At 42.8% G+C, this 18,515-nt stretch overlaps 2 protein-coding genes across 4 annotated transcripts in view; one reads left to right on the top strand and one right to left on the bottom strand.

Annotated features, from left to right (window-relative positions):
- The window catches only part of IQCD (IQ motif containing D), a 34,744-nt gene extending 25,119 nt beyond the window's left edge, over positions 1 to 9,625 (bottom strand). Inside the window, exon 1 of the mRNA XM_069961427.1 lies at positions 9,489 to 9,625. The gene's annotated coding sequence lies outside the window, so the exon portion shown is untranslated. The remainder of the gene's footprint in view (positions 1 to 9,488) is intronic.
- Positions 1 to 18,515, top strand: part of TPCN1 (two pore segment channel 1) — a 46,580-nt gene that overhangs the window by 13,012 nt on the left and 15,053 nt on the right. For all 3 annotated transcript variants that reach the window (XM_069961421.1, XM_069961424.1, XM_069961425.1), the window contains exons 7-16: positions 98 to 186; positions 2,044 to 2,078; positions 3,965 to 4,023; positions 4,806 to 4,905; positions 8,240 to 8,356; positions 9,568 to 9,692; positions 11,144 to 11,192; positions 11,556 to 11,619; positions 15,405 to 15,449; positions 16,979 to 17,035. In XM_069961421.1, the coding sequence (XP_069817522.1) occupies positions 98 to 186; positions 2,044 to 2,078; positions 3,965 to 4,023; positions 4,806 to 4,905; positions 8,240 to 8,356; positions 9,568 to 9,692; positions 11,144 to 11,192; positions 11,556 to 11,619; positions 15,405 to 15,449; positions 16,979 to 17,035 (740 nt within the window). The remainder of the gene's footprint in view (positions 1 to 97; positions 187 to 2,043; positions 2,079 to 3,964; positions 4,024 to 4,805; positions 4,906 to 8,239; positions 8,357 to 9,567; positions 9,693 to 11,143; positions 11,193 to 11,555; positions 11,620 to 15,404; positions 15,450 to 16,978; positions 17,036 to 18,515) is intronic.

Below are 18,515 nucleotides of genomic sequence, written 5' to 3'. Positions count from 1 at the left end.
CAAGTCAAGTCTACTTACTAATAGACTATAACAGTAAACCAGGCCCATTGTCCTGTACCTTATCGGTCAGTATTAACAATATGTTTTTACTCTGCAGGAATCTGCGCCAGATTTTCCAGTCTCTGCCACCTTTTATAGATATTCTACTTCTCCTTTTATTCTTCATGGTTATTTTTGCCATCCTCGGTATGTTCTTTCAATAAGATATATTTGTACACTACTAATATAAATTAAGGGGAGTCTACTTCTGAATGGGGACGTTATTTTGTAAGGAACGCTACCCTTGGGGTCCTATTAGACTAGGGATGGGAAACCTCTGGCCCTCCAGCTGTTGCAAAACTACAACTTCCATCATACTTGGACGCTAAGGCTTTGGCCGTCCATGTATGATGGGAATTGTAGTTTTGCGACAGCTGGAGGGCCGAAGGTTCCCCATTCCTGTATTAAGGTCCGTTGACACCACGGAATCGGCACCGAAATTCCCTTGCAGAACCCCCGCATGCGCACTCGGAATCCTGCCTGCTGTCTGTTTGAATGGGAGGGCTCATGCGCCTCAGCTCTCCGCACCTCTCCGCTCAAATAATTGACATGTCACTTCTTTGAGCAGAGAGGCGCACAAGCCCTCCCGTTCAAACAGATAGCAGACAGGATTTGGCGCTGAGTCCGCACGTGGGGGTTCCGATACGGATTTAGTATCCGCTGCTGTGTTGTCCGGGATAATGACTTTTATTTAATATGTAAATTGTCTGTTAGGTGCACGGAGGTTGTCCAGTGTATTTCATCCTCTAGCCACACCTGACAAAGAAGCTTGAACCGCCCCTCAGCAGTGATGTAACAAGGAGGCTGATGCCAAATCTTGTGCTAACATGATGGAATCGCAGAGTTACTGCGCAAGCATGCGAACTGGCATCTGAGGGGAGGCTCAGACATCTTTGTGAGATGGCTGGGTGGTTATAAAGGTGCACCAAGAAATAAAGTGGTGTCAACAGAAAAGGCAGACTTCCATCAGTTTATGTAGTATTCTAGACCAATGCATCTCCACTCCAGTCCTCCTGGCCCACCAACGGGTCATGTTTTGAGGATTTCATTAGGATTTCCCAGGTGATATGATTAATATGTTTTTCCCTTACCCTCATCCTCAGGCTATTCCTGTGCACTTAATCGTTTACTCCTCAGTCCAGTAACACCATTAGGAGCACTGCCCCAACCCATAGCAGTGATCTGGCCGGGGACCCGCTCTATCAATTATCATTAGAAGGGGCGGTCAGGGGCCGATCAGCGCTATTGGGGTGGGGCGGCGCTCCTAATGGACTTACCGGACCGTGGAGTAAACGACTAAGTGCACAGAAACAACACAGAGGATGAAGGTAGGAGATATACCTTCATCCTCGGTGCCTCCTGTGAAGTAGCGACATATCCCCCACATAGTTCCCCTTTAAATGTCTAGATCACGGGTCTCCAAACTGCGGCCCTCTAGCTGTTGCAATACTACATTTCCCATCATGCCTGGGGAGCCAAACCCAAAGCTTTTGCTGTCCGGGCATGATGGGAGTTGTAGTTTTGCAACAGCTGGAGGACCGCAGTTGGAGACCCATGGTCTAGATGACTTTGAGCCTGATAACACAGAAACCTTATAGATCATGACTGGTGAATAACATCATTACGTTATCTGTGAGTTTTATCCTCCTGAGATTTTATATTATGTTTTAAAAAAATGTACAGGTATGGCCACTGGGTTGGTACTTTGCAGCCCTTACTATGCTGAAAGATGTCATCCTCTGCTCTTTTTGCTACTAACGCAATTATTTTGATGACTGTGTAACATACAGATACAGATGTCTGCGTTCGCCGGAAAACATTTTTGAATACAACCTCAATAAGATTGTGCAGTCTCTGCTAGCATAGGTGTAACTACAACTCCATCTGCCAGCACCAGCCATGGCTTCTGATCTGTGCAGACCTGCTTGCACCTTTATAATGTCTTGTGATAAATTCCTTTAAATGTTATTAGTAAAAAATTTTTGTCATTTTTTCTTTTGTTAGGATTCTACTTGTTTTCTCCTAATACATCTGATCCGGTAAGTCCTATAGATTCTTGGTACTAATACTGTCTATTAAAGGGGTAGTTCACAAAAAATCAAATATTCCCAGCAAGTGTCTGAGTAATTTACTTCTATAAAAAAAAAATTCAACTCTTCCAATACTTATCAGATTCTATAAGTTCTGAAGGGAGTGGTGTATTCTCTCCAGTCTGACACAGTGCTCTCTGCTGCCACCCCTGTCCATGTCCGGAACTGTCCAGAGCAGTAGCAAATCCCCAATGAAAACCTCTCCTGCTCTCCAGACTGGAAAGAATACCACTTCCTGCAGGACATACAGCAGCTGATAAGTACTTAAAGACTTGAGATTCTTTAATAGAAGTAAATTACAAATCTCTGGTAGTTTCTGGCACCAGTTGATTTGAAAGAAAAATATTTTTGGTGAATTACCCCTTTAACCCCTAGACGACCCTGGACGTAGGGTTACGTCACGGAAGTCTGTCCCCAGACGACCCATGACGTAACCTTACGTCCTGGGTGTTTCTCCCGCTATGAAGCGTGCTCCGGAGCGCGCTTCATAGGAGGTGGGGGCCGGCTGCAGTGAGCAGCCGGGACCTCACCGGTAATGACACGCTGCAGCGATCGCGCTGCCGCGTGTCATTAACCCCTTAAACGCCGCGATCGCGGCGCGACCGTGGCGTTTAAGTGTAAGTGACAGGGGGAGTCCCCTGTCACTTACCGATCGGGACCCCCGCAGTGTGACTGCGGGGGTCCCGATCGTTGAAACGGACCGCCGGAGGTCTCTTACCTGCCTCCGTGCGGTCCGATCGGCGATCTGCTACACTAAGCCTGCACAGGCAGGCTCAATGAGCAGATCGCCGATAACACTGATCAATGCTGTGCCTATGGCATGGCAATGATCAGTGTGTGTAATCACACTAGTGTATGTAAAAGTCCCCCAAAGGGACTTCAAAAGTGTAAAAAAAAAAATAGTTCAAAACACTAATACACTACCCCAAAGCCCCTCCCCCAATAAAAGTCTAAATCACCCCCCTTTCCCATTATATAAATAAAACATATAAAAATAAATAAATAGATAAACATATAATATACCGTAGCGTGCGTAATTGTCCGATCTATTAAAATATAACAAGCGTCATTGTGATCGGTAAACGGCGTACACGAAAAGAGGGGAAAAAGTGCGCAGATTACCGATTTTATGTTACATTATATATTTAAAAAAATCAATAAAAAGTGATCAAAACGTCCGATCTTCACAACTATGGTATTAATAAAAACTAGAGATCATGGCGGAAAAAATTACACCCCATACAGCCCCGTAGGTGAAAAAATAAAACCGTTATAAGCGTCACAATAGGCCCATTTTATTAATATTTAATTGCCAAAAAAAAGGATTTCATAAAAAAATACATATATAACATTAGAGAATCTGTGTAACCTGCATATGGTTGTGTTCGGACCTATAGAGTAATAATATCATGTCGCTGTTACCATATAGTGCATTACGTAGACACAGGAACCCCCCAAACGTTACCATATTGCATTCTTATTTACGATTTCACCTATTTATATCTTCATAAATAATATATTTGGAATTCCATCATACATGTTATGGTAAAATTAATGACGCCATTACAAAGTACAACTATTCCTGTAAAAAACAAGCACTTACATGGCGTGTAGATAGAAAACTGAGAGTGCTAGAGCTCTTAGAGGGGGAGGAGGGAAAAACGGAAACACTAAGATCAAAATTTGCGCGGTCCACTGGGTCATTTTGGGCCTGGTCCTCAAAGGGTTAATTCACAATGTTAAGGTGTTTTATGGGGGTATGCTTACCTTTCATAGACACTGGAATTTACGTTTATATCTCTCAAAAAACTTTTTTTTTCTCTTCCTTTTTACAGTATTTCAACACTCTTGAGAACAGTCTGGTTAGCCTGTTTGTACTTTTGACAACTGCCAAGTAAGGAAATCTCTTTTGTACTTGAAAGCGACTCTGTACCCACAATCTGTCCCCCCCCAAACCGCTTGTACTATCAGATAGCTGCTTTTAATCCAAGATCTGTCCTGGGGTCCGTTCGGCAGGTGATGCAGTTATTGTCATAAAAAGAACTTTTAATCCGGCAGCGCTGTGTCTAACTGCCGGGGCTTACATTTGTATATGCATTAGGCTGGCACCACCTCTCCGTTCTTCCTCCCCACCCTCCTCATCATTAGGAATGATCAGGAACATTTATTACTGTTTGAGCTTTGCACAGGTGTCTTAACGTTCCAGCCTATGTGTCGGGCTGCCACAGGTGCCGCCCTCCTCATCATTAGAAATACTCCAGGCAGATCGCTTCCTATTCCCCACCTGTGGCAGCCCGGCACATGGGCTGGATCGTTAAGACACCTGTGCAAAGCTCAAACAGCAATAAATGTTCCTGATCATTCCTAATGATGAGGAGGGTGGGGAGGAAGAACGGAGAGGTGGTGCCAGCCTAATGCATATACAAATGTAAGCCCCGGCAGTTAGACACAGCGCTGCCGGATTAAAAGTTCTTTTTATGACAATAACTGCATCACCTGCCGAACGGACCCCAGGACAGATCTTGGATTAAAAGCAGCTATCCGAAGGTATAAGTGGTTTGGGGGGGACAGATTGTGGTTACAGATTCGCTTTAAAAGTAATATATGGACTGTAAAAACAAGTAGATGCTTAAACTTTAAAATCCTACTGCTAATAGTGTGTCCTCTGCATTGTAGTTTCCCTGATGTCATGATGCCGGCATATTCACGAAATCGATGGTCCTGCGTCTTTTTTATTGTGTACTTGTCTATTGAACTCTATTTCATCATGAATCTGGTGAGCCAACTTCTGCCTTCTCTTGTTGGGCTTTTAAGACAACAGCAAATCATTAGGTAGGAGGTTAAAAGGAATCTTTCATTAGCTTTATTCCACCTTAAATGAGGGCAGCATAAACTAGTGACAGAATTGCTGAAGAGATTGGTATATTTCTTACATCATTCTGTTCAGCTGTTCTCCTAATATGCAGGAGAATAGGATTCTTGCCCCCCCCCCCCGCCCTCCAGCTGCTGATTGACAGTTGGCTGCCTATACACAGCATGGATAGATAACTGCCAATCAGCAGCTGGTGGGCGGAGTTTTTTGTTTCTCATGAGAATCGAGGACTACTGGGCTCATGCACATAATGGAGAGAACTACTTATTGTTCATGTTATTCAGGAGGATATCTCTGGATCAGCTGCACAGAACAATGTAAGTGATACAGCATTCTGTTCAGCTTCTCTGTCACTAGTTTATGCTACCCTTAGATATGACAGCATAAACCAACTGACAGATCTCTTTAAAGGGGGGGAAATTTTCCAGTGAAAATCTTTTTCTTTAAATCAACTGGTTTCAGAAAGTTTTATTTAAAAATCTCAAATTTTCCCATACTTATGAGCTGCTGTATGCGCTGCAGGAAGTGGTGTATTCTTTCCAGTCTGACACAGTGCTCTCTGCTGTCCCTGTCCATGACAGGAACTGTCTAGAGCAGTACCAAATCCCCAATGAAAACCTCTCTTCTCTCCAGACTGAAAAGAATACCACTTCCTGCAGGACATAGAAAACCTCTCCGGCTCTGGTCAGTTCCTGACATGGACAGAGGTGGCAGCACAGAGCACAGTGTCAGACTGGATGGTTGAGTGTACGAATATGTAAAAGTCAACACCCTTAACCCCTGTGCCCCAGTACATACATTACCGGTCTGCACTCCAACTTGCTTTGGGGGTTACCTGCGTCTGCCCCACCGCAGCCACTGAACTCGCAGCTTGAAATCCGCTGCAGATCAGTTATGCATGAACCCACCCTAAGTGTGGTTTTACATTTTTCTGTATTATGTTAAAATAAATACAATTATACCAGTTTGCTTTAAAGGGGTATTTTCATTTCAAAAGGTTAAAGCGACTTTACCATCAGGTACATTGCTGCTCTTTTTTAACCTAAAAGCTGATTCTAATAGAGCTGCGTCATAGAGGGGCGCGCCTACGCCATTCTATCCATGTGCACAACTTGTACTGATGGCCAGCACGGGGATGCCAGTGGCACAGTCCTCTTTCTGAATCGCCACCTGGTTCCTGCGCACAGTGCCAGCCCACAGGCCCCCATTGGGGAGATATCCCCTCCCCTCTGTGAGGTGGCTCCATTAGAATCAATGAAGCCGCATCATAGAGCGGATATCTCCACAGTGGGGCGCCCAGTGCTCCGGGGCAGTCCAATGCTTGAGAAAAGACTCGACTTGGGAATCGGGTGACCATTCAAAAAAAAAAAGGACCATGCCAACGGCTTCCCCGCGCTGGTGCTTATCGCTTAAGGTAAAAAAAGCGCAGCGATGTACCTGATGGTATAATCGCTTTAATTAGAGGGAACCTGTCACCCCCGTGGTCCCATCCCGGATCCCTCTGTTCACCCGGAGAAATCGCTGAATCTTCTTCTCGCGCCCATTATGGTAATGAGTTCAACGTCCATAGGAATCGACGGATGAGTCCAGCTTATTTATGAGGTCCTCTTCTCGTTGCTGCCCATCCACGCCTCCTGGAACTTGATTGACGTCTTCAGTCTTCTCACGAATTCCTGCGCAGGTGCTGTTGCGGAGGTCTCCTCGCTTCTTCTGCGCATGCGCGGTCAACAGTGAAGCTGTGGAGCGGCTTCAATTGTGAACTGCGCATGCGCCAAAAACGTCTGTCACGGCGCCTGCGCGGGATCCGGCAAGAAAGAAGACGAGGAGGAAGAAGACTGAAGACTTCAGCAGTCGGAGGTGTGGAGAAGGCTGGACTTCAGGGCCCAGCGGCGCTCATTACCATAATGGGCTCGAGACGAAGAATCTGCAATTTCTCCAGGTGAACAGCGGATCCAGGACGGGACCGGGACCGATGTGGTAAGTTTATTGAGCTTCATGTCCCTGTATGTCAGTTGCTGCCTGGGGCCACGGGGTGACTGGTTCCCTTTAAGTTAGGGAAGAATTAGTGAATCATGGAGATCCGACTGCCAGGACCCCCAAAAATTACAGCTCAGAAATATTGTGCTTGTGAATGAACAACGCGCAATTCTAAAGATTGAATCCTGAGCTCGACAATGTTCAGAGGTGCTACAAAGAGTGAAGGAATAGTGGGGATCCCAGCAGTCACATCCCCACCTATCCACTAATTATTCCTTATTCCGTGGATAGGGGATACTTTCTGAAAAAGAAATATCCTTTTAAGCGCACCTGTTTTTTTTCTGTTTTTTTTTTAAAGAAATCATCGAATTATAATTGCAAGCAGTTTAGCCATATACTTTATTTTTTTACGTTTTCTATGTTTAAATCGGCGTTATACATACCCAACTCTGGTCCATGATATTTGACCTTTTCTGTGTTAAAAAAAAAAAAAGAACAGGAAGTCCCAGTCCTTTGCACAGTCACGCAAGGAAAGACTTTTGTTCATCATGCAGGTTATATATCAACTGAGGGCAATTAACTTAGGCCAATTATATTATCGGCTATGTATTATTATTATTATTATTATTATTATTATTATTATTATTATTATTATTATTATTTATTTTTTAAGCACCCTTGATTCCAGAGCGCTATACATGCTTAGATTATCTTTACACGTGCTTTAGTTGTGTTTCTACCGCTATTTTGCAACAAATTGCACAATCATGGTAACATAGCAGCATTTCTTATGCAATTCTGTCAAAATTGTGGTAAAAACGTCACTATTTTACTGCGATTGCGCAGTCTGTGGCAAAAAAAAAGCATAATTACCGCTAATTGAACACCATGTGTGAACATAGCCTTACAGTTCAGTCAGTATAATGTCACTCTGTGGTTAAAGAGGCTTTGGTGCTGTGTGACAGGAGAGCTGACCATACAATGCGAGCACCTCCAGGATTCTCTGCTACTGAATATGGAAAAGCAGCAGCTGTACACATGCAAAACTGCTTGCATTCACAACTCCTGTTGATTTTCTTAAAAAAAAAAAAAATTTTAAGGTTCCCATGCTCTCAGTGACAAGAATAGTAGTGCAGCCTGTTACTCTTCCTGCCATAATGCCGGAAACCGCAGAGGAATCCCTGAATGTAAGCATATGTAGAGGGAAACTATTGCAGTATAAGTTTTGCTTTGTTTCTTACGTTGGTTTCCTAATCCTCAGCTTCTGGCAGTCGTGTTTGACACATTCAATGACATTGAGAAAAAGAAGTTCAAATCTCTTCTTCTCCACAAGCGTACAGCCACACAGCACAGCTACCAGCTGCTACTCATCCCACAGGTATAAAGAGATGAAGTACAGTGTCATAAAACAACACTCTGCCGCTCGGTAACATTAGTCATTTGTTGGGTGGGTGATTTATATGTTCATTTGTATTAACGTGAACCAGTGAGCGCACAGAAGCTTTACAAGTAGATGAGTCAGTGCAGAAGCCGAGCGCACAGCCGTCCTGGCAGGAGGAAGGGAGAACAGAACATTCTCTCTCCTATGTGTCTGTGTCTTCTCTGTGCAGAATAAGAGACAAGATTTATCTTAGTGATGCTGAAGGTAGTCAGATAAAAGTGGAGGGAGAGGTCAGTCTTAAAGGGGAAGTCCTGTAATTTATACATTGTCTGTAGAGATAAGCGAACCTCAAGCATGCTCGAGTCCATCCGAACCCGATCGTTCGGCATTTGTATTAGCGGTGGCTGCTGAAGTTGGATAAAGCCCTAAGGCTATGTGGAAAACATGGATATAGTTATTGGCTGTATCCATGTTTTCCAGACAACCTTAGAGCTTTATCCAAGTTCAGCAGCCACCGCTAAGCATATGCCGAACGATTGGGTTCGGATGGACTAGAGCATGCTCGATGTTCTCTCATCTCTAATTGTCTGTTAGGCCTTCAACATTGCTGATGTCAGCAGACTTTGTTTTCCAAACCCTGGCACAAGTTAATGATTATTACTTGGAAGGGTATCTATCAAGCCTGGCATACATCTATCAAGAGTACGCCAGCCTTAAATAAAGCTCCGCCCCTTTTCCACAGCCGTATTTACTAGGAAGCACATGCCTCTTAGTAAAGCGGTCACCCTGCGTAGCAGTGGTGCAAAAAACTACCCCTGCTCTAAAACAGGTGGCGATTTTTGCCATGTGTACACCTGGCCTAAACCTTAATAATGCAAAGAAAAGGGTCTGTGGAGGCTCAGTTGTGATTCTCAAAACACAGGAGTATTTAAACCTTTTAAACCTTAATAAATCAGGCACGGGAGGAAGCCACGCCTCCTCCGACTTGCCGTGCCTGCCAATCAGGTGAGCAGGGGTTACAGCTGGCGTATGCCGGAGAGAAGGCAAGAATCTGGCCTTTTCTATGGCGTACACCAGAGGCACAACCTTAAGAAATCTCCCCCCTTTATCCTTTTATACATTAACTAACCTGCTCAGTGATTTCTCTTGTATGTACAGGGTCTGTTATGGTTTCTTCATCTGGTGTGTGTGTATATATACCTTTTCAGGGTCCCCCAGGAATTTCTTTTCGACACTTTGATGGAATGATGAGATTCTACAAGCCCCGGATGTCAACTCGTGATAGATACCTTTGCTTTAGGGCTCTGAAACAGAACAGGACAGATAATCTGAGGTAACAGCTATGTCAATGTGTATTTCTCTCCCAGTTAAAGGGAATGTGTCGCCTAAACTTTTACTGATCAGAGTCAGATTATAAAACTTGTTCTTTTATTCTAATCTGTTTGTATTTTCTAAATGTAATTTTTTTTTTCTATTTTACTTTTTGCTTATTGTTATGAGGGCCGCCATCTTGTCTGAGCTGTTTTTAACAGCTTTACAGCGAGACTCATGGACATAGACGACAATATACTCTGTTCTCATGAGGTGAATGTGAAACATTAATGAGCATGCCCTGTGACCTTTGAAGAGGTCATTCCTCAGGGAACTGCTATTGTCTCCTCTATTTACTGGTGTCATGGGTCACTGCAATGCTTGTCTACTCTGCTTCTGGCTTTCTCCAGCTACCTCTGCTTCTCCCCCTTCTCCTCTCCATAGACTTGTATGGGTATTATAAAATGGATGCCTCAGTGAGCTGGTAGAATGTCTTGTAAAGACAAGACAGACTTGAACTGTTTTTTTGGAGCAGATGATGAGTTTAGGTGTTGGAGCAGGAAAAGAGCTTGAAGGGGAAAAAGGCATTTTTCTCTTTAAGATATATTACAAAGTCTCTTACTCTCACCTGTTGTATGACAGGGACTATTTAAGGTAACTGTCGACAGAAGGAGTCTTTCCTTCAGTTTTAGACCAGTAAGTCCCATTTTCTTTGAGATACCCCACTCCTTAGCCACCTGTCAGCATGTCATGTGTGAAGCTTGATTATTGTTTGGTGTAAATTTAAACTCAGTTTTTATTAAAGTATTGTATTGCCCCCCAAAAGTTAAACAAATCACCAATATACACTTATTACGGGAAATGCTTATAAAGTGCTTTTTCCCTGCCCTTACTACTGCATCAAGGCTTCACTTCCTGGATAAAATGGTGATGTCACTTGCTGGATAACATGATGATGTAACGCCCTGACTCCCAGAGCTATGCGGCTGTGGCTGCTGGAGAGGATGATGGCAGGGGGACACTGAGGGACACTGAGCATCCCTCTGCCATCATCCTCTCCAGCAGCCACAGCCCGCACAGCTCTGGGAGTCGGGTCGTGACATCACCATTTTATCCAGGAAGTGAAGCCTTGATGCAGTAGGAAGTGCAGGGAAAAAGCACTTTATAAACATTTCCCGTAATAAGTGTATATTGGTGATTTGTATAACTTTTGGGGGATAATACAATACTTTAATAAAAAAAATTTGCTGGACTTCTCCTTTTAGAAGGTACTGCTTCAGTTCTCTGACCTTATTAAGTTCCCAGTAAGAAATAATACAGTATCCATATTTAGAATATTTTTCATACCAATAGCTGAAATATTTTGGAGGTGCTTTGAGATGGAAGTGTTTATACCTTTGTATACACTGTAGCTTTGTATGTTGGTATACAGTATATAAGACTGCTCAATTTTATGCCATTTGTATTTTGCAGTTTAAAAGAATTTTATCATTTTTATGAAGTAGTGGACTTGAAGTGGAAGGTAAGTGGGCACCAAATACAATATCCCTCCTATGTACATGCCAATATCCTGCCAATATACATAGTTTTCTATGCAGTATTCTTTTTTTTATTTTTTACCATGGGCTATTACTTTGTATGTGGGGATTTCCCAAAACCAAGGAACCATCTTTCTTTTAGCCCAGGTGTAGGAAACCTTGACTCTCCAGCTGTTGGAAAACCACAACTACAATGATGGGAGTTGTAGTATTGCAACCGTTTAAGAGCCAAGGTTCTGAACCCCTGCTTTAGCTTATTGCTTCAGTTCTTGAGGTTCTTTTATACCTTTTAAGTGTCCTCCTGTTTGATTAAAAAAGGTAAGATCACCATTGTTTTCTCTTCACAGGTGCAACGTATTCGAGAACACTGGTTTGATGACTTGCCTCCCACTGCACTTCTTATCTTTAAAGGTGCGACACAATGCAGCTGTTTTATTTCTGTGAGATCTACTGTTTCCTGTTTGGGTCATTTTATTAAAGGAGTAGTCCCACCAACTATGATATCTGCAGGCAGGCGGGGTGGGGTGTGAAAATAACAAACACGTTAACTCACCCATCTCCTGTAGTGCCGCTGTGGAACATGCTAGAGCTACGAGAACCAGGGCTTCTTGCTCACTTGGTTAAAGGGGATGTGCCACAAAAAATATTGAGGGAGATTTATCAAACATGGTGTAAAGTGAAACTGGCTCAGTTGCCCCTAGCAACCAATCAGATTCCACCTTTCATTTTCCAAAGAATCTGTGAGGAATGAAAGGAGGAATCTGATTGGTTGCTAGGGGCAACTGAGACAGTTTCACTTTACACCATGTTTGATAAATCTCCCCCATTTCAACCGTATATAGGAAAATGATTATTTCATCCATAGTAGTTGATTAAAGTTTCTGTGATGAGATCTCCTACGTTTGTGTCAATGGTTGTGTCCCCTGCAGTTCCCTGTCAAGCCGATTTCTGGGCCGCCATTCTGTTTATATCATTGGCTTTTTCAATTTATTTTTCTATTCCTTTTAATAAACTTGCCCTGCCTAGCTCACCTGATCTCTAATTGGCTTCTGTTGCCAATTCAGTCGTCTTTTTGGGGTTCCCTGGGTTGGTCACGTGGTGCAGTGACATCACTGACACTGCACCTGGCTTGTATAGGAGCTTAAAAGTCCTGCCCTGTACATGGAGCATCACACTAATGCCATGCCATGTACGGGGCGTGTGATAAGCGCCCACCTGCTGCTCAGTAGGCTCAGTATGAATATATTAAAGGGGTTGTCCAGCGAAATCTTTTTTTTCTTTCAAATCAACTGGTTTCAGAAAGTTAAATAGATTTGTAATTTACTTCTATTTAAAAATCTCAAGTATTCCCATACTTATAAGCTACTATATATCCTGCAGGAAGTGGTGTTTGTTTACATTCAGAAACACTGCTCTCTACTGACATCTCTGGCGGAGTCAGGAACTGTACAGAGCAGCAGCAAGTCCCCATAGAAAACCTCTCCTGCTCAGGACAGTTCCTGACTCCACCAGAGATGTCAGTAGAGAGCACTGTTTCTGAATGTAAACAAACAACATTTCCTGCAGGATATACAACAGTGTATAAGTATGGGAAGACTTGAGATTTTTAAATAGAAGTAAATTACAATTCTATTTAACTTTCTGATACCAGCTGATCTGAAAGAATTTTTTTTTCCGCTGGACAACCCCTTTAAGTTCCACAAATCTTTTTTTCTTCTTTTGGACTTGTGCATCAATATGAATATTTACCTGCTGTCATCAGCCAGCCTGCAGCATTAGACTGTGTTGTCACTACTGCCCGGGCTGCTCATACGTCTTCACAGAGCAGCGCCAGGGACCCTGCACGGAAGGTAGCAGTAACTAAATACTTTTAACCAAGGAGTACCTAATGAACTAGAAACAAGAACAAGAAACAAAGAACTAGACATATAAAGAACTCTTAGGTTATAACCCACAGAGCATATGCTGTAATCTAAAAGCAAACAGTTCATCCAGGTCACCTGGTGAATGCCCGACCTGAGGATAGCCCAATCCTCAACACAGTATGGTCGGCACGTCCTGAGATTAAAAAATTCTATACAGCATTGGAATAATCTACACAGAACTGCACAGGGATTTTTAAAGACAACCAAACCAATAGGAAGCCCATTGTGAACAGTCTAGGAGTAGCTGTCAGGATAGTGACTCCCAAACAACTAGCAGACAATGGAAGGCAGAATACTAGGGTGATTAGTCCTCTAGAAGTAAAATATAGGAGAGAAGAAATACTCTATCCGAGTATCATATCAGCAGTTCTGCGTTGCCAAAGACTTCAGAAAAGAAGGATTTAGAGAGAGTCATTTCTGACAGCCTTAAAATGAGTCACCAGTGCAACCAGGCAGTGGGCAAAGCAAATGGTATGCTAGGCTGTATAGCTAAAGGTATAAACAGTAGGAAGAGGGAGATTGTGATTACGCTGTATAGAGCTCTAGTGACATCACATCTGGAATACTGTGTCCAGTTCTGGAGACCTCACCTAGAAAAAGATATTCATAAAATAGAATGGGTCCAGAGATGGGCTACAAAAATGGTGGAGGGTGAGTGGTATAAAACATACCAGGAAAGGGTACGTGCACACTACGGAATCTCGACTGAAAACCCCTTGCGGATTCCGCAGCTCGCTCCTGCTTGTGGACTCTGGCAGCCACGCACATTTCCGCCGTGCCATAGATTCCATTCTATGCACAGGCGGAATCCGCCGTCAGTGTATTCTAGAACATTGCCCCCTGGGAAATCAAATATGCAAAAGAACACTGCAGAGACACCATCACATGTCTCGACGTCAGTGAACAAACCAGAACTTCCTCCGGGAAGGAACAACCAAGCCAAAAAAAACAGCCAAGCAAGGTATCCATCCACAGAAAGCTGTTTCAGGGTTTTTGCCCCTTATCAGTGTGGAGTAGGTTTCTGGCTTGTGGGAGCAATGACTAGTTCTAGAATACACTGACGTTGAGACACGTGTTGGTGTCTCTGCAGTGTTTTGGTTGATCTCCCTGAGGTCAACCAACGTCCTTTTGCATGCACTTACTAGTCATTGCTTCCACTAGCCAGAAACCTACTCCACACTGATGAGGGGCAAAAACCCCGAAACAGCTGTCTGTGGATGGATACCTTGCTGAGGTGGTTTCCTTGACTGGAGAACGCCTTTGGCTTGGTTGTTACTTCCCGGAGGGAAGGTCTGGCTAGTTCACTGACGTCGAAACATGTGATGGTGTCTCTGCAGTGTTCTTTTGCATATTTGATTTCCCAGGGGGCAATGTTCTAGAATACACTGACGTTGAGACACGTGATGGTGTCTCTGCAGTGTTTTGGTTGATCTCCCTGAGGTCAACCAGCGTCCATTTGCATGCACTTACTAGTCATTGCTTCCACTAGCCAGAATCCTACTCCACACTGATGAGGGGCAAAAACCCTGAAACAGCTGTCTGTGGATACCTTGCTTGGGTGGTTTCCTTGATTGGAGACATTCCTTGGCTTGGTTGTTTCTTCCCGGAGGAAGGTCTGGCTAGTTCACTGACATCTGCAGTGTTCTTTTGCATATTTAATAAAAAAAACTGAACTCAGGAACAAGAGGACAAAGTGAGAGGTTATTTGGGGGAACGATCAGAAGCAACGTGAGTAAATATTACTTTACTGAAAGAGTAGTAGATGCTTGGAACAAACTTCCAGCAAATATGGTTGGTAAATCTACAATAACAGAATAAAAACATGCCTGGAATAAACATATATCTATCCTAAGATAATAAGAAGGGAAATACTAAAAGGGCAGACTAGAAGGACCCAGTGCTCTTTTTTTTGCCAACAATCTTCGATATTTCTATGTCATTATATAAGCCCTTTCTAATGATGATGAGTTTACTCTGCTTACATTCTCTAGTCTATGGAGCCAAGCTAAATAGTGCACTATGGAAAACAATAACTGCACATTATGTTTTTGCTTCGGTGCTAAGTGTGAATACTGACATATGTTTTTATATGCAAAGAAATAGCCAACTAAAAAACATAAAAATGTTTATGAAAAAGTCAGCTGTATAATTGTCAATGAACTGTTCAACAGTGGAGATGTATGTACAGAATCAGCGCCTCAGTATATTTATCCCCACCCACTATGTATATAACATTATGTACTGATACCTGTACTCTACTTCCTTTGTTAGGTATTAACGTTTTGGCAAATTCCCGAGCATTCCAGTATGCCGTATGTAAGTGCATTACTACAGTTATATACCTCCTTCCATTTTCTCTGTTGGAAAAGAATCTGTAAGCTTGAGTGTTTGCATAGTTAGGTGCCATGACTGTTTATAGATATTTAATACTACTCTAGTACTACTGTATGTCCACTGGTCCATCAATAGAAACAACTTTACGCCTCTGTAAGTATTCTTATAGGAGTACAATATTTTGCCACTAAATATTTTCATAGGAGTACAATATTTTGCCACTGTATTTTCATAGGAGTACAATATTTTGCCACTGTATTTTCATAGGAGTACATTATTTTGCCACTAAGTATTTTCTTAGAAGTACAATATTAGGGCAGGTGTCAACCTGCAGCTAAACACTGGCTTTAGCAGTCCCATGCCAACAACCAGGTCTGTGATTGGTTGTAGAGTGCCTCAGGGATAGTAGGAGTGCGCTATTGGATGTGGATGCTGTTGGACTTGCTATATTGTAATTCCATTCGATCATTTGATTGGATTACTGTCTGCATCCTCCAGGTACATGGGAGATGCAAGGCCCTGTTTGGTGCTGTTAGGCATCTCTACTTCTAAGCCTTAGTGGAGGGTGTCACGCAGGGAAGGAAACAGAGATAGCAGGAGCCGCATTGCTGGACTCCATAAGCAAAAGCCTTAGGCTGGGTTCACACTACGTTTTTTTTTTTTTTTTTTCCCATCCGTTTTTGCAAAAAAACGGATGCATTTGTGTGCTTGCCTTTTGATCCGTTTTTTTTAATTGACTTCGAATTTTACGTGGTCGACCACATTTTTGTGTAAGCTAAAAAAGAAAACGGATGAGTTTTTGATCTGTTTTTGTAACGGACGTCAATGGAAAAATGGATTGAAAGGAATGCAAGCGAATACATTTGTTTTTTTCAGCCGTTTTTTGTAAAAATGGATGAAAAAAACCGTAGTATGAACTCAGCTTTTGAAAGAGTAAAGTGGGATTTATTTCTTTTTTTCTGTTTTAAAGGGAAACAATTAACCCAATTGGGCTGATATGGTTCCCTGAACCGCTGTATAGAGCTCCTGCAGCAGCCGTGGCATGTACCGCAGGCGCGTGCCAGATAGAGGTGGGGAGGTAGTCATCTGGGCAGCTCCCTGTCTGTATCTAGTCACAGCTCTCTGCCTGTCAGCACGCTCCGAGGGGATGAATGACAGGCAGAGAGGTCCCTTACTGGCCTCTCTGCCTATCAATCATCCCTCCGAGTGTGCTGCCAGGCATAGCGCAGTGACTAGACATGGGCGGGGAGCCGCCCAGATGACTACCCCCCCACCTCTGCCTGTCACACGCCCGGGTGATTAAACTGCTATTTTTCGTGTATACAGCTCCTGCTGCAGCCTCGGCCGGTACGTGCCGCGGCTGCTGCAGGAGCTTTATACAGCGGTTCAGGGAACCATATCAGCCTGATTGGTTCCCTTTAAGATGGTTTATTCCAGTTATAATTTTCATGTTGAATTGAAGGACTACTATGTCCGTCTCATCATCGTTCTGCACTCTGTTCTTTCCCCAGATGCTGTAGTCGCTATTAATGGTTTTTGGATTTTAATTGAGACCTTCATGGTGAAAGGTGAGGCCACATTTTATGCAGTTATTTAAGGACTAGAGATGAGCGAATCACTCGGAAATTTGTTCTGCGAAGTTCACGTGTATGCGCATGAATTTGCGAATATTGGCGAATCGCATAATATTCGCAAACAAACAAATTTCATTAAAAATGAAATGTTGGTGTGTTCATATGAACATTTCCCTAATTGTCTATGTTCGCCGATACGAACAATTTGTTCGACGATTGGAATGGTTATAACAATCATTTTCGAACATGCGAACATTTATCTTATGATGTTCTCAACTGCGCAATGTTCTCAACTGCGCAATGTTCTCAACTGCGCAATGCTCTCAACTGCGTAATTTACGCAACTCGTTTGCTATTGCGGCTGCCATGTTTAGCGAATTTGCAAAGCGAATTTGTTGAATTCCCAAATTGCAATGAGGCAAATTAAATGCACGATTCGCGGCGAATCAGAAGTCGCTGTGACATGTCAGAAGTTTTTTTATTGTGATGGATTAAGTCATAGGGTTGTCAGGCAAAATCAACAGCTGTGTGAATAGTGAGAAAGCCAAAGTACTCCAAGTGCCCATCTGTCAGCACTCCGCTACTAGACTGCCAGTACTTCAGTGCCAGATGCCCTCATACTCACAGGACGGCAGCATTGCCCTTCACCTTGATAACTGCTATTACTATAGACTTCAAGCATTTATACCAGATTTTATTAGTTGCTGGTACATGTAGTTACAGGCAAGTGTATGTGTGTTTATAACGTGGGCCTATTCACTCCAGAAGACATGAAAAATGGTCCTATATGTTACAGATTTCTTAAAATCATGAAAAGCGATAATAAAGGGAATGTTATTCTTTTCTCCAAGTCATTTTGCCAACAGATATTTTAATGCAATATGCATAGGATATTTTAAAAAAATATATTAAAATTAGAGTATTACAGCAGTAATATTTTAACGGAGTATTCCCCTCTAAGAGCTAAGAAAATCTCAAATCTAGCTGGTCTTAGGGCCCTACTACACGGGACGATTATCGTGTGAAAAATCGTTACATCGTTCGAATTTAAACGATAATCATTCTGTGTAATTGCAGGAAACGATCGAAAAATTGTTCGTATTTCGTTGATCGTTGATTTAGATCTGGTTCTAAAATTATTGTTAATCATTCGTCGTAGTTCCACATTCGTTCGCACAAGTTCCGCATTTTTTTGTTACTAATCGTTCAGTGTAATTGCACATGTTTATTGTTTTGCTGGGATCAGATGGAGTAAACGATCATAGTAACGATTGTAACGAACGACCATCGTTCTGTGTAATATGGTGAACAATTTCAGAGTAACTATAAACAATCTTGTTTGCTGTCGTTAATCGTTAAAAATCGCTCTGTGTAATAGGACCCTAAGGGTCCTATCACCAAGTCTCCCATCTTTCTAGCTGCCACCGTTCCTGAGTTTCAAGTTTTTTTAAAAGATGGTCTATGTCCATGATGG

This window comes from Dendropsophus ebraccatus, chromosome 3 (genome assembly GCF_027789765.1).
Source record: "Dendropsophus ebraccatus isolate aDenEbr1 chromosome 3, aDenEbr1.pat, whole genome shotgun sequence".
NCBI classification, from domain to species: domain Eukaryota; kingdom Metazoa; phylum Chordata; class Amphibia; order Anura; family Hylidae; genus Dendropsophus; species Dendropsophus ebraccatus.
This window is presented reverse-complemented; position numbering and strand designations above follow the sequence as displayed.